Source organism: Cinclus cinclus, chromosome 2 (genome assembly GCF_963662255.1).
Source record: "Cinclus cinclus chromosome 2, bCinCin1.1, whole genome shotgun sequence".
Taxonomy (NCBI): Eukaryota; Metazoa; Chordata; class Aves; order Passeriformes; family Cinclidae; genus Cinclus; species Cinclus cinclus.
The window spans coordinates 115,239,869-115,256,192 of NC_085047.1; the positions used below are offsets into that span (position 1 = coordinate 115,239,869).

The 16,324-nt window shown below is 43.3% G+C and overlaps 1 protein-coding gene across 3 annotated transcripts in view; it reads right to left on the reverse strand.

The window, feature by feature from the left end:
- Positions 1–9,455: 9,455 nt before the first annotated feature.
- DYRK1A (dual specificity tyrosine phosphorylation regulated kinase 1A) overlaps positions 9,456–16,324 on the reverse strand; it is a 73,964-nt gene continuing 67,095 nt past the window's right edge. For 2 of the 3 annotated variants that reach the window (XM_062488187.1, XM_062488188.1), the window contains 5 exons: positions 15,852–15,998; positions 15,405–15,545; positions 14,801–15,107; positions 14,231–14,355; positions 9,456–12,947 (listed from right to left, as the gene is read on the reverse strand). In XM_062488187.1, the coding sequence (XP_062344171.1) occupies positions 12,324–12,947; positions 14,231–14,355; positions 14,801–15,107; positions 15,405–15,545; positions 15,852–15,998 (1,344 nt within the window). In that variant the 3' untranslated portion in view covers positions 9,456–12,323. The remainder of the gene's footprint in view (positions 12,948–14,230; positions 14,356–14,800; positions 15,108–15,404; positions 15,546–15,851; positions 15,999–16,324) is intronic. The other variant, XM_062488190.1, reaches the window with a different exon arrangement.

A 16,324-nucleotide genomic window follows, 5' to 3' on the forward strand; every position in this document is an offset into this window, starting at 1 on the left:
GGCCTCAAACCCTTCTGGTTTGGGAAATGACACATCCCTGAATTCCATGGAGCAGGGTGGGCTGCAGAGCTGCTCCCTCTGAGCAATTCCAGCCTCATTCCAGGGCCAGGCTGCTCCCTTGTGCCCATGGGATCAGCCCCTGAAGGAGGAGGTTATGCAAGAAGCAGAGCTGGATGAAATCATCCTGGGTAAACTTGGTTTATTTGGAGCAACAACAACAAAACAAAGAAAATTTTGTTGGTTTGAAGAAGAAGTCCTGGTGGTTCTTGATGAACAGCAGGAAATACAAAAATATTTTATGTGGAAGAATTCAGTTCTAGGGGGATGTTTTATGTTTTGCTCTTGTTCTGATCCATGAAAATTGATGTTTTCCTCTAGAATTCCTAAGATTTGGAGTACTTGGAAGTGTCCATGCTACCACTGGTTCACAATTTATCATTTTCACATGGAATCAAGGTGGGAAGAGCCCCCAGGATCAGCCAGTGCCACCCAGCAGCAGCAGCATCACCCCAAACCCTGTCCCCAAGGGCCACATCCAGACTGCTCCTGAGCACTCCCACAGACAGTGACTCCAAACCTCCATCCTGGATTTTTATATTAATACTGAAAGGGAATGGAAAGTGGGGCTTTTTGGCAAATGTTTCTCCTATAAAGTGCAAATCAGCCAGAGAGGTTCAAATCATGCAGAGGGATTTAATTCTGACTGGGAAGAGAAGAGGGAACTCTCAGCCAGACTCTTCCTTAGCTGCACTTCATGGAAAAATCCCTGTTACCACCCAGGCCAGCCAGGTGCTCCCTTTTCCACTCTTTTTTTTTTTCCCTCCACATTCTCATCCTGTCTGAAAGACTGGACAAAACTGTATCCTTGCCTATTAAAAATCCTAATTGCATGAGAAGGGTGCATGGATTTCATAAGGGGTTTATTCCTTTCTTTTTTTGCGGCTCCCTGAAATTCTTCACTTTCCTTGAGCTTTCTCCCCTCCCCTCTTTTCCTGTCACGTTCCACTCTTGACTGATGCGTCCAAGTGCTCCTGCTCTCCACCCTGGATCAAATCCAGCCACCTGGTACAGCAGCTCAGCTGTTTTCTCCCAGGTTTCTCCTCTGCTGCAGGCTTGGCCAGCTCCAGAAATCTTCACTTGCTGGGGGACCTCCAGCTCTAGAAAGTTGCATTTTATGTTCCATTCCTGCAGGGGCACGACTGAGAAGCATCCTGTGCAAGGATGCCTTTGCTATTTTTGCAAATCCTTCCAGCAGCATCTGTGCTCTCAGGTTTCTCCCCCGGGGTAGCTGGGGGATTTTTTTGATGTCTCCTCATTATTAATAGCTGCTCTTCCTTCATTTCTCTTATCTCCAATCCACTCTCAGTTATTTCTGGGCTGACAGTTGCAGCCTCTGCACTTTATCTGATCCATCAAGTGTGGCTTCCCCTTCTGGAATTATGTTCTGCTCATGCATCGTGGTCTGAGTCACAGCTTTTGCCTTCCTGCCCCAGAAACAGCACAAATTCCACTTTTGCTGCACTGGAGCTTTGAAAATTCCCTAATGAACGTCAAAATATCTTTTTGGTTTTCGAAGTTGTGGAATTCAGCCTTGTGAAGTTTCTCTACCCATGGTACACCCAAAGTCCAGAACTGCTGCTCTTTGGGGTTTTTGTTTCTTCAGCAGTCTTGTGAGCTTTTCCTTTGTCTCTTTACTTAAGTCCCAAACTCCTCAGTACATTCCCTGTTTTCACAGGGAAGGAACAGGAACATCCATCCAGCAGAACTATAATAATCTGCCTTATTTTCTGGGTCAGTTTGTGCCCAAAAGAGAAATTATTCCAACAGAATCAAAAAGATGAAAGACTGAAACAACCTTTTATAAAAAACTCCCTTATCGCCAATTTTTGCATCATGGTTTGTAACTCAGAAAAAAAGTGAAGGAATTTGTCTGAAGCTTCATTGTCAAGAATCAGCTCAGAGCCTTGACCTTCCTCCCACACACACAAAAATCAGGGGTCACCATTGCTCCAGAGCAGAGGGAGGGGGCTGCACACACCTGGATTTACTTTCCCATGAGGAGGGGATGTCTCCGAAGACATTTCCTTTCACAGAATCCCAGAATGGTTTGGCTTGGAAGGGACCAGTGCCAGCCCAGCCATGGCAGGGACACCTTCCACTGTCCCAGGCTGCTCCAGCCCCAGTGTCCAACCTGGAACTGGGCACTGCCAGGGATCCAGGGGCAGCCACAGCAAATCTGAGAATTCCATCCCAGCCAGGGAACAATTCCCAATTCCCAAAATCCCATCCAATGCTGCTCTGAAGCCATTCCCTGTGCCCTGTCCCTCCATCCCTTGGCAATTGTCTCTCTCCATGTTTCCTGCAGCTCCTCCAGGCCCTGCAAGGCCACCCTGAGCTCAGCCCAAAGCTTCTCCTGTGCAGGTGAACAATGCCAGCTCTGCCAGCCTTTCCTCCCAGCACAGCTGCTCCATCCCTCTGCTCATCCTGCTGCCTCCTCTGGGCTCTCTCCAGCAGCTCCAGCTCCTCCCTGTGCTGGGATCCAGGGCTGGGGCAGCTCTGCAGGTGAGCTCTCACCTGAGCATAGGGACACAGGGGCACAATCCCAATCCCTTTCCTGCTGCCCACCCTACTGTGGATGAAGGCACAGGTAAGAAATATTCTCTCCTTCTCCTAAATTAATAATTAAGGGGAAATCCCACGAGGCATGTGTGGAATTAAACAAACACCATCCCAATTAATAAATGCACTGTCCAGGTCAAACCAGACTTCATTAAAATTTTCCTTTAAGAGAACACCTTAAAGTGAAGTCAAACCAACTAATAGTGAGAAGAATTGAATGCTGAGACACTTGTTTTAATTGGCTTTAACTTCTGCAACCTCAATGCAAAGCACGAGGCCCATTAGAATTTGGCAGGCTTCTGCTTCTAAAGTTAGGCTCAGAATTTGGAAGTGATGAGGGCTGGCAGAGCAGCAGCTAAAATTAGACCTGGACAGACCATGTCAGATGTGTCAAGAACCCACTGCTACTTAAATATTTTTAATGTTTTTCAAGCAGGCCCTTCCACCCAGCCAAAGTGAAGTTTTTTCCAGCTAATGATGGAGAGTTACTGGTCCGAATTTTTCCAGACTTGAGGAAAAACAAGTCAGGAGAAATGGGCCTGCTCAGATCTGATTTTTCCTCCTTCTTCTATTACCCCTCCTAAATCCTGGTCGCTTTTGGCTGGATTTTAAAACATGCCTGCTCCAGCTCTCAGCTGTGGGAGTTTGGCCAACATCCAACAAAAAAGAGGGAAAAGGAGTTTTTTCTGTGATGCAGCTGGACCTGGATTTGGGAAGAGGGAGAAGGTGCAGGACAGGCAGCCCTTGGGAAGCCTTGGATGGACACAGAACAGCATCTCCTGTGGGATCTCCTCCCCAGCACAGAGCACCCCAATTCCAAAGGCAGCAAGGATGGTTTAAGCAGCTTTTTGTGCACTTTTTGTGCCTGGAAGGAGCCAGGAAGTTTTTCCTGACCTTTAACAATTAAGAGTTTATGCCCCTAGGGCTAAAGGTGCCTGTTCTCTTCAGTGTGTTAATTCTGATTTCCCATTATCCAGCAGCTCTCCGATGCTTTCCCAGTGGATCCAGTGGGACTTATGGCAGTTGGGATTTTTTCACATGGAAAAGTCTGGATTTTCCCACTCCCAAATTCGATTCAACTTTCCAAGCAAAACAATTTCACCTCACAAAAACAAAGCTGTGTAGAAGGTCTGACTGCACCACACCAGGTGTATTTTTAATTTCTATGGGGTTTTTGTTTGTTTTTGTTTTTGTTTTTCTCATTAAATAATCAGCCTGAGTCTTTCCAGTCTCCATCCAGGGCAGCTTTTCCATTTCCTTCATCCTTTCTCCTCCAAGTCCTTCCCCCCTGGGCCTTTCCATGGAGCTGCAGATATCCCATGTGCCATTCCCTGGATTCCAGCCCTGGGGAGGTTTCTCAGGTTTCTCACGGCTTCCATGAACTTTGTTCCAGTTTGCCACATCATTTATGGGATCTGCCATCACCCTCTCCCCAAATGCCTGGAGAGAATACAGAAAATGAGACAAGTTTGGATTTCAGAATTTCCCAGGAGGGAAATTACAGCTCTGCTTTGCACCAGGACAGGTTGTGACTCCCAATTTTTTTTCCCCGGGCAACCCTTTTTCCTTAGGAAATTTCCAATTTAGGGAGAAAAGTTCTCTCAACCATTTTCACACCTGTAAATCACAAGGTTAATGAAGACAAAAAAAGAAACAGAAAATGGGGAAATAGTTGAAAGAGAATTAAAAAGTATTAATGGAGAATTTACAGGTCCAGTAGAATCAAATTAGAATTATATAGGGAAAAAAAAGAACAAAAAAATTTAATTCCTTCCTCAGAAGTGACAATAAAGAAAATGATGGGGGAGAAAAAGACCTGCAAAGGAGTGAAAATCAGTAGGAAGAGTTACAAGGATGGAAAAGGAAAAGGAAAAGGAAAAGGAAAAGGAAAAGGAAAAGGAAAAGGAAAAGGAAAAGGAAAAGGAAAAGGAAAAGGAAAAGGAAAAGACCAAGAAAGGAATCATGAGGGTTATGAAAAGGACTCTTTTCATGCAGGGGAAAACAAAAAGAAAATACCTGAACAATCAGTGAAAATTAAGTCAAAGCACTGCAGGCAGTGGGAATGGGAAAGGAAAAGGAAGGAAAAGGGAAGGGAAAAGCAAGGAAAGGACCTGAAAGGCAGAGAAAAGTCTCTTAAGTATTGAAAAAGACAGGGAGTGGGAATAACAGCATGAAAAGAAAGGAAAATATAAAATAGAAAAGTGAGGAAAAGGCAAGGAAGGAAGAGTGGAAAAAAGAAAATTAAATTACCCAAAAAAAACATGGAAGAGATGGAAAAAAATTGTAAAGAAGTCAAGGCAGGGAAAAGCAGGGAGAGGATGGAAAACTTAGCAAAGGGAATAAAGAAATGCACCTGGAAAATATTTGGGAAAAAGTGGAGGAGGAAGGGGGAAAACACTTGAAATGCACTCAGCAAAAGTGAGGAAATTAAGCACTTAAAGCACCCCAAAACTACTGAAATAATGGGGAAAAAGAAGGGGGAAAGAAGAGAGGAAAAGACCTGAAGGGAAAGCAAAGTGGGGGCAAAGGAAATTAACATCAAGGGTGGTAAAGGAAGTGGGAAAGACAGGCAGGAAAAAACCAACCAGGAAAGATGGGAAGAGAAAATACAGGGAATAAAGAAAATAAAGGGTGGGTGTTGAAAGATCCTGAAAAAATAATGGAAGAGAACTCAAAGGGAGAAAAAGTCAGAGCAGGGAAAAATCTGAAAGCACCGAGAAGAAAAAGGGGAAAAAGGAAAGACTTGGGAGGAAAATAAAAGGGGAAGAAGGAGGGAGAGGAAGGGAGGAGCAGAAGATGGGGAGCAAGAAAAAAACCAGGGAATGAATAGCAGGGAAACAAAAGCAGGGAAGACACAGGAAAAGCTGTGAAAAGAGAGGAAGAGAATTAGCAGGAAAAGGAAAGAAATGCAGCAAGAAGGAAAAGCAGAAAGGCTGGGAAAGCAACAGGGGAGAGAAAGCAGGGAAAAGCAGTGGGGAAAGAAGGGAAAGACAGACATGGAAAAAGAAGGGGGAAAAAGAAAAACAGAGAGAAAATTCAAAGCCGAAAGATGGGAAAAGGAGGAAAAAAAATGTGAAAAGAGAGAAAAGGTGTAGGAAGGGGAGAAGGGTCAGAGTGGAAAGCAGGACAGGGGAAGGAGCAGCACTGAGAAAGGACAGGAATTTGGCGGGGGGAGAGAAGAGACTTGGAAGTGTCCCTGAAGAGGGAAATGAACTACAGCTTCAACTTCGAGGCAAGTGAAAAGGGCACTGAAGCTCCTTCAGGCAAATTTACAGTGTTGGACTTGTGACAAAGCTCCGCCACTGTTCCCATGAAGGAGCTCTGTGACATCTCTGCTTTTCCAAGCCCTGGTTCCTGACATTCCTGGGTTTCTCCTCCCAGGTCACTGAGGTTGTGACACTCCAGCTTTGAGGACTTAATTCCCAGGGATCGGGCAGGGCCCCGAGGCTGCCAGAGCTCCAGGAGCGTTTGGACAGCGCTGCCAGGAACTGGGATTGCTGGGGGGTCTGGGCAGGGCAGGAGCTGGAATGGATGATGCTGTGGATTCTTCCCACTCAGAACATTCCACGTCCGTTCAGTTCATGACTGAATTCCCTCAGCTAATTCTTGACTTCAAAGCTCTCCAAAATGGGACTTTCCTTCGAGCACAAATTAGGAAAGGCTTTGTTGAGTTTAGCTCAATCTGCTCTGTTCAGGATGAGCCTTTCTTCCTGTCTTGGGTAGAGAGAACTCCCATCATCATCATCATCACCACCATCATCATCATCATCATCATCATCATCCCTGCAGTCTCAGAATTATTAATTCCATCTACCGGCTAGTGATAGTGATGGGAAGGAGCCCTGGATTCCTGCCTGAGCTGAATGGCAGGAAATTCTGAAGGAAAAAAGAGCTTGGAAATATGACAGGAAGTGATAAAGATGTTCCCTGCTGGGGAAAGGGAAGAGATCCTGAAGAAAGGTTTGGGGGTTTTTTAGGATTTTCTGCTTGAGATCTTCCATTCGTTTCTTCAGAACAAACAAACTCCGTATTTAATTTTCCAAATATCATTTCCCAGTCATTAACTCACTGTTTTTTGACAATCAACATCCATCAAATCCATCTCCTTTCTCAAGGGGAAGTCTACAGGAGGGGGATTTGGTCCTTAATTTCTCCTACCTTACCCATGCTCCTCTTTTATTATTCAACACCACAAGCAATGCCCATAAAACCCGAAGTTTCGAGAAATTGTCAAAATTCCTGTGATTTTGCAAGAGATTCCCAAGTCAGTGCTCAGCAGGACTCAGTATCACACAGCAACAGATCTGAGAAGTTTTTTAACCCATTTTTAACAGAAAATCAAAGCTTTGAGTTGGAAGGGACCTTAAATCCCACCCAGTGCCACCCCAGCCATGGCAGGGACAGCTCCCACTGTCCCAGGCTGCTCCAGCCCCAGTGTCCAACCTGGAACTGAACATTCCAGGGATCCAGGGGCAGCCATAACCTCTGCCAGTGTTTTAACACTCATGGTAAAAAATGTATGTCTTATATTTAACCTAAATCCAGTTCGCTAATGCTGAAAGCCATTTCCCCTTGTGCTGTCCCTCCATCCTTTGTCCCAAGTCCCTCTCCAGCTCTCCTGGAGCTCCTTTAGGTACTAAAAGGGGCTCTGAGGTCTCTCTGGAGCCTTCTCCAGGCTGAACAACTCCAGCTGTGATTAATTCTGATTCTCCAGAACATCCACCATAGAACATAACAGCAACTACAAACCCCCTCAGGTTTAGGCAGATCCCATAAATTTGACAGGGCTCCTATGGAGAACTGCTGAAATCAAATCAAGGCATCTTCATCAGTGAGGAAGGAACAGCTCAACAGATGTCATGAGGTGGAAAACTAAAAACCAACTGCAAATTTCCATCAAGAAGTTCCTTCATGTTGTAAAACACCACAAAAACAGGGATATGGAACAGAAAGCCACTGCTTTGACAAGGTGCCTTCCTTTGCTGGGCAGGTATTGTGCACTTAACACAAATCATTCCAGGTAAAATATCCCAAAATCCCAGGATCCCTGAGGCTGGAAAAGCCCTCCCAGCCCATGGAGTCCCACCTTGTCCCCAGCCCAGAGCACTGAGTGCCACGTCCAGGTGACACCTGCAGGGATGGGCACTGCAAACCTCCCTGGGCAGCTCTTGCCAAGGCCTGAGCACCCTTTCCATGGGGAAATTCCTGCTGCTGTCCCAGCTGAGCCTGCCCTGGCCCAGCCTGAGGCCGTTCCCTCTGCTCCTGTCCCTGTTCCCCCTCCCTGCCCCTCCTGTCAGGGAGTTGTGCAGAGCCACAAGGTCCCCCCTGAGAGAATTCCAATAAATAAATTATCCAAAAGTCAGGCTGGACACCACCTACCCCCAGGAGAACAACTCTCAGCAGTAATTCTACTCTGCAGCCACTTCCTTGCATATCTTTGACCACAAAGACACTTCCTTCCTATCCGGAGGTTCCAGACTGATCTTACTGGGACGCATTTGTTCAATAAACCAACACAACACCTTCTGTGTCGCCAGGCTGGAGTTTCCACTCACTCCCTCATTAGAAAGGATGTTCTTGATGGGATTCAATGGGAATTCTTCCACAGAGGATCTTCAAAAGCCTTTTTTCAAGTTGTCCAGGATAAAATACAAGCACAGGGATGGTGTGATGAAAACACGGATGGCAGAGTGATAAATAATGGAGATGAAGTGACATTTCCAGGTGAACCCAACCCTTGTGGCATCCAGGCCCCCCGAGACACCACTGTACTTACAGGATGGAATCCCAAATCCTGGCAGAGCAGCTATTCCCAAAGGACTGAGCAATCAGGATGGAGAATCATCTAAATTTACAATCTTTTAATGCAAAGAACTGAGGCTGAAAGGTTGAAAACTGCAATCCTGGGAGGGATAAACAGACAAGGAACCGAGTGAGAGGTTCAAGGATGTACCTGCATCTCCTGCACGTACACAGCAGGACTGGCACCACTCCCAGGGGCTGTGTGCAGCAATTCCAGGTTTTACAACGGGTTTGAAAACATCTGAGGTTTCACAAGAGCCGTAAGAGCTTTACAGTTAAAGGATTTTAGGAGGTTAATCAAGTTGACGTATTTTTACGTGGAATAGTTTCAAACTGGAGTTTCACTCGTCCTTCTGCCAGGCTCTGGTGGCCACCAGCTGTAATTCAGCAGTCCCAGAACTGAAGGAGGACTGGGAGCCTGGAAATAACCTGGCTGAATCACTGCAGAGACACGGAAAACTCCTCCCACTTGGCAGAACCTAGAGGAAAATCAGCTTTTCCCAAACCAGGTCCTACTGCACCCAAAGCCAGGGAGTTGGTGATGCAGGAGGAACTGGGCCGGGTTCTGGGGATAACGGCAGGCCAGTGCCAAAATCCCATTCCACGGCCTCAAAGGCAGCTTGCCTGGGATAGGGAGGAAGCTGCAGAGCACAACAGAACACTCAGACTAAGAGATGAGGATTAAAGAACTCCAACTACAAGCACAGTCCATGAGAAGCAAGCAGAGCTGTGTTCACACATCAGTGATTCGCAGACCTCGCTGGTTTTCAATTAACAACTCCAAATTAGCTGTTACGCCTCCAACTTTTACTTTCATATTTTTAAGTCTGTTTGCATGTATCTGATATTTACATATTATAGTATAATTATACCTACCATACCATGGCTTGGAGTAGGTTAATTGCATAGGAAGACTTACTACGTTTACATTTTTTGTTTGTTTTTTTCTTTTTTTCTTAAATTACTCTTATTTTTTTCTTTTTTTTTTTCTTCCTTTTTTTTTTTTAACTTTTTAAAAAGCACAGTAAAGAGTCTGAGGACAAATTATTCAACTGTTTATCATACATAAGACTGCATGACTATAATACAAAGGGCTTGTCTTTTCATTTAACGTTACAATATACACAGCAAGTCCGGACTAGATCTTACAATCTGAACACAGGTATTTAACCTTTTCCATGCTGTTTATGTTTACAATGCACAGAAGTCCTGTAACCAAACTGTGTAGTAAAGCACACAAAACTGGACTGTAACATAACACAGTATGCAGAAGCACTGGATTTTATGATTTTTTTTTTTTTTTCTTCTTGATGTAGAGGTTATTTCTTTGAACTGCTTTAGGTTTAGTGGGTGGGTTTTGTTTTTTTTTTTGGCGCTTGCTAAAAGGGTGGCAACCGGCGCGTTACCCAGATTCCATTATTACCCTTATATTCCTAGACAGCAGTAAGAACTGGATTCCTTTTTTTTTTGTTGTTTTTAAATATTGCTAAACTCAGCATCCTTTTCTAAGGTGACAGCCTTCCAAATCCTGTAAAATTTTCTGAATTACTGAGCTTTGAAAGAAAACAAAACCAATTAAAGAAAAAAGAAAAAAAAAAAACAGGGGAAAAAAATCTGCTTTCATCCACAGGGTTGATGTGTTGGTACAAAAAGAAATATTTCATTAAGAAAACCATGATTTAGAAAAAAATGCTAATCCCAAGGATTCCTTCCCATTTACACGGTAGTCAGCTGCTGTGTTGTCACTGTGAGTATAAAAAATTCCACCTTTTCCACTGAAGAAATGACTTGGCCCCATGGAATTGGCCATTTGCTGCTAAAATTAACTTTTCCAAGGTCTTACTGGCAGAGGTAGATCACTGCTTCTGTAAGAGAGGATGGGCAACACTGTTCACCTGGGAGGGGCAATCAAGGAACTCACCTTCATTCTTTCACCAAGGGTGTTTTTTTTTTTCACACAGCTGTTTCTGTTTTTCCTTTTCCCACAAAAAAGAAAATTTAAAAAAAAAAAAATCTCTTGGGACGGGCCCGTAAATTTTGCAACTGCCAAGCTGACTGTGTTATATTAAGGCAGCGTTACCCAAAAATTAGGCACCTGTTAAATACAGCCTGCTAACCTCAGGTCTCCCATGAGGGTTTTGCTTTACTCAGCCTATTAAATTTTTGGACCTGTTCATGCAATCAAGGTCTTTGCCTTCAAGTTTACAATTATGTTAATAAGGAATACAAGAATCAACTGCTGGTTTCATAGCTTCTGGATCTAGTGTCCCTTTTAACCTTCAGAAGCCTGAACACATTGATAATGTAACAGATGTTATAGTCTCCAAGTAGATGTCAATCTATTATCTTCAGTACACAGATTGCTGTAAATGTATTGGCTATGAATTCAACAACAGTTCCAGTTTTGTTTAAGCAATAGTACAGCCATAATTTTTCAACTGACATTTAAAAATGGTCTAGTTACACCTTGTGTCAAAGTGCAGAACTGCTACATTATTGGTTACAGACATCTATGTGCTATAAAAACAGCTTTGGTACAATAAATTATCAAAAAAGAAAATAAATTTTTGTAAAATTCACAGCATAATTGTGAGGCAAAAAAGCAGTCACATAAAATTCTGCATTTTTTTTTTTTTTAAAAATGTTCAGGATGAACAGAAGACGTCTTTGTGCAGAAGTAATGGTGGAGAAAACCACGTGCCGAGAAAAAGCAAAAGAAAAAAGTAAAAAGCAGGAAGGGACACAGTTGTAGCTATTTCCATCAAACGCAAACCACTACTCCTGTGACCTTCAACCAATAAGGAAGTCAACTTTATGACACACGCAAAGTGACCTTGCAATACCTTACAATAAGTGGGTCACAAAAGTCTATTTTAAAAGAAAGGCCTCTTGAATTACCCATTCTCTGTGTTTTCAGCATTAAGGACTGTCTGCAAAAGCATGTCCAAAAGTGATTGCATCTGAAATGGTAGGCTCTTCTAACTTAAGAGTCCAAATCCATAAGGCCAAAGGTTATCCCAAAGACCACCACTTAGACCTCCCCAGGACTGGCCAGGACCGACCCGTTGATTGCTTCTCAGTGCACCTCAGTTATGAAACCAGTCAGATTTCCATCCTAACTGCCCGTGGGCTCCAAAAGGTGGCACCCACAGAATTCCCATCACAATTGCTGCTTTGATCCTCAGTAGATTCAGAAAAGGAGAGTTCTGCTCACCGCCACTTCGCATGCTCAATGTGCCTCACAAACTCCGTCACAACCGTCCCTTTTTACAGCTGAAGAATAATATATTTGTGTAATCTGAAGGTCCCTCTTTCTTACAGTACTGCATTTCTGTGCCCATGGTTGTTTGGGGAACTAAAAAAAATATATATATTACTCACTCCCCCTCCCACCCACAAAATTTCAAAGGGCCTCTTTTTAGAAATCATGTGCAATGCCTTTAAAAAGAAACTAGTTTGCAACTACGACTAACATTTGAACAATAACCCCTGTTGAATGAGAGCAAAAAAAAAAAAATTTAAAAATCAAAAAAATCAAAACCCCTCCCCAAGAAAACCAAACTATGACTAGGTTGTGGCAAGTTAAAATGGGGGAAGCAAAAGATGAACACCACTAAGCTATCCGTTAAGGTGGGTCCAGACATGGGTCTTAAAAAAAAAAAACAAAAAAACAACCAACCAAAAAAACCTCCCCCCAACAAAAAACCAAAAAAAAAAAAACCAAAACAAACTTCATTGTCCCTTTGCAATCTTTTCAAGTTTAAAAAAATAGTCAACTTTGCCCTCCTGTAGCGGTTCAGTGAGTTTATCTCCTTCTGATTCAAGCAGCTTTGCACTTTGTTTTTTTGGAAAAACACCACTTCTATAAAAACACACAAGAAACAAACTTAGTTTCAGTTTAGTCACGAGCTAGCCACAGGACTTTGCTGAACACAAACTCCTGTCATGGGAGACTCTTCTCTATCAATGCCTTGCCTCATGGCAAGGTGTCCTTCAGTCATGTAATGAGCAGGACCTGTATTAGCAGAAAACTGGTACGTGGGATGTCCAGCTATGCCAGTTTCTTGGCGCGGATTAGAGTAGACTGTTAAATTCATGTCCATAGCTCCGTTCTGTCCAAAGTCCAAGGTATTAGCAGCCACTGGGCGGTTCTGATAGGCCTGATTGCCTTGGTTACCAGTAGAGGAGGAAGATGTAGAGGAAGAAGTAGTTGAGGAAGACAGGGATGTCATGGAGTGGTGACTGTGGCCCACCTCCATAGAATCCTGGGTGGAGGAGCTGTTTGTTGGAGAATTGTAGACTCTCGGCCTGGTCCGGCTGCCCAAGGCTTGCTGTCCATGGTGGTGGTGGTGGTGGTGGTGATGGTGGTGGTGGTGGGAGCTGTTGCCGTGGTGATGGTGTAATGCGTTCTGCTGCTGAGGGTTTACATGGAAGGTGGTTTCTTGAACCGGGTGGTTCTCGACGGTGACCTGGGTGGGAGCTTCGGTGGCTGTCCAGCCGATGGGAGGAGGAAACTGCTGTCGAACCTGCACGGGGCAAAGCACAGTGGTGAGATCAAAGCTGTCGTTGAGCCAAAACGCACCATCACAAAGGCTGGAAAGGACCTCCAAGAACATCCAACCTCTGAGCACCTTGACAGCTCAGCGTCACGTCCGGTCGGTTCCTGGACAACACACGAGAAATGAAGCTATTCCTATTTATGCCTATTTTTTAAAACACTAACCAAGCCTTAACGTTGCACAGTTATTCTAAAAATGCAGGCGTGTAGTTCCAATACCTCTCCATCTTGAACAAAATATGACAGATTAGGTAATTCACATTTATGCCTGCTTTTTAAAACTTTAACCAAGCCTTGCAGTTGCACAATTATTCTAAAAATGTGAGCATGTAAGAATAATTTCCAGTACTTCTCTATTTTGAACAAAATGTGAGAGATTAGGTTATTCGTATTTATGCCAATTTTTTAGAACTTTAACCAAGCCTTGCAGTTGTACAATTATTCTAAAAATATAGGTATGTACTTAAGAATAACTTCCAATACTTCTCTATTTTGAACAATATATAAGAAATTAGGTTATTTGTATTTATGCCAAGCTTTTTAAAACTTTAACCAAGCCTTAAAGCTGCACAGTTATTCTAAAAATGCAGTCATGTATTTCCAATACTCCTCTATCTTGAAAAAAATATGAGAGATTAGGTTACTCGTATTTATGCCAATTTTTTAAAACTTCAACCAAGCCTTGAAGTTCTACAATTACTCTAGAAGAGCAGGCATGTACCTAAGTATAATTTCCAGTTCTTCTCTGTCTTGAACAAAATATGAGAGATTAGGTTATTGGCATTTATGTCTGCTTTTTAAAACTCTAAGGAAGACTTGAAGTTGCACAATTATTCTAAAAATGCAGGCATGTACTTAAGAATAATTTCCAATACTTTTCTATATATACCATAAGAAAAATGAATGCACATCCTGGATGCTATTTTCAAACAGTTAAAGGAGGTCTGACAAGTGACTTTGCTGTCAAAATTACAGGAGCAGCTTTGCATTTAACAGCATTTGCATAACACTTCGAAAAAATAAAGCTCTGACCTCTGTCTGAGGAGCCCAGGGACAATAAGCAAAGGAAATGAAATTAAAATGTTGTAGCTCATACCTTGAAAGGTGCCAACAGCATCAGAGGAACCTCTGGAACAACACAGCTGATTAAAGGCTACTAAAAGACCAAGATCCACCTACACACCCATTACCTGTCCACATGGGGGAGAATTTACAGCTTTATCTGCTCTGCACGAAGCTGTTGGGCATTACCTGTGGGCTGTGTGTCTCACAGTCCATAGCTTGAACAGCAGCAGTGAAGTGCCCACCGCTGTGTCGATGCTGGTGTGTGGGGTCCGACCGCGCCCTTCCGCTGTTGCTCGTGCCAGAAGATCCACCTGGAAAACCCCAACGTGCTCAGTGACTAAAGGCACACAGAATTTACAGTTATGAAACAATGGTAAAGATTTATCAAGTGCTTCAAGGGAAAAGTGTAAGATCAATGTCAATCACTCACAGTTTTGCTCACCTAGGTTGGGTTTTGGGGGGTTTTCTGTTTTACCCGTTGCAGCTGATTAAAGTAATTGTTAAGTGATCATGACTGGTATTTTTGACAGTATGGGAAAAAAATATTAACAATTTCACAGAATCATGGAATATTCTGAGTTGGAAGGGACCCAAAAGGACCATCCAGTCCAACTGCACCCCAACAATCCCAGCCTGGCCATCCCTGGCAGTGCTGTCCAAACGCTCCTGGAGCTCTGGCAGCCTCAGGGCTGTGTGCCCATTCCTTGGGGAGACTGTTCAATGCCCAACATTAGGAAGCAGAATTTTATCACCCACCTGAGCTTGAGGATGTACTAGAGGTGGTTCCTGAAGACTGTGACTGCTCCATGGCAGGACTCGTGGACACGCTGTTACTCGTGTTGGTACCTTCGTCCGCCGTTTTCTTGAAGAAACTGTGCTGCAGGGCGTAGTAGGGCTGGATTCGTGTCTTGGGGTCATAGTCAAGCATCCTTAAGATGAGGTCTTTGAACTTCAAGTAGTCAGCTACAGTATGACCTGACTCCCCAGCACGGCGCCCACCCGGCCCTCCTGTCTCAACTCCCAGGATATTGTGGAGTTTGCGAGTTCCCGGTGGTTTGTATTCCTGTGGGGAGGGAGGAACGGCTTGGAATCAGTGTGTGAAGCCCTGGGGTTGTGTGCACAGATTCCAGATCAAAAGAATATTTAATATTCCAAACCAAATCAGGAAACTATTCAACACGACAGGAAATGTTATTGAATTGACAAGACAGAACAAAATAAACAACAGAGCTGCGTTTTTAGTAACACGAACCAAAACAAAGTAGCAAATCACTATTTTATATAGTTTTATCTATCAGTCTATCTATCTATCTATCTATCTATCTATCTATCTATCTATCATCCTAATTGTTTTACCTACCCTTTTTCCATCTTTGGTCTTCTTCAAGTTCCAAGTGCTATCTGGCAACTTCTCAAAGAACTTTCTTGCTTTGGGTGCTTGGTCGAGGATGTGGGTTGGTGGTATCCCCAAAACTTCCACTATTTTATTCATCTGATCCACCTGTCCCAAATAAAATGGGTTTGTGAAGGACAAGTGACAGCGAGCCCAGCTGTGGCACAAGCTACTCACACAGGTTCTAAGTTAATTAATTTAAGAAAAATTTAATATGGACCAACAAATTAAGGACTAAGAGGGAAACACAGAAAATTATGAACAGGCAATTTTGTGACCCGACAAAAATCCTGTTATTGATGTTTAATCCCTTCAGAATTACCAGACTTCCCTAATTTATGCATTCCAATTAAACAGATGAAAATCACAATGGGAATTAACAACAAGAAACCCAGTTGCTGGTATAGAACTTACCTCATTTGCCCCACTAAAGAGAGGCTCTCCAGTGTGCATCTCGACTAAAATACACCCAAGGGACCACATATCAATTGCAAGGTCATAAGGCATTCCCAGTAGCACCTCTGGTGATCGATAAAAACGACTCTGGATATATTGGTATATCTGCAATAAAAGCATCTCAAAGTCACAATCACACACAGCATCCCAAGGGAATGAAAATTCCAAGGGATAAAACACAACTGCCACGAAATCCTATTTTGGTGCAGGGAAAGATGAGGTATCAGGGATAATAAAATCTGTATGTTCAATAAAGTAATAAAAGTACTTAACTGCTAATTATTAGGAAAATGCTACGCTCACGAGAAAAAGGCTGGAAGTTCAGCTTGAGTCATGTCACAATTCTGAAATTGTGATTCTTAATATTTCAAAATTATCTTATTATCGACAAATAATGGATTTGGATAAATAATTCAGATGTCATTTCACCT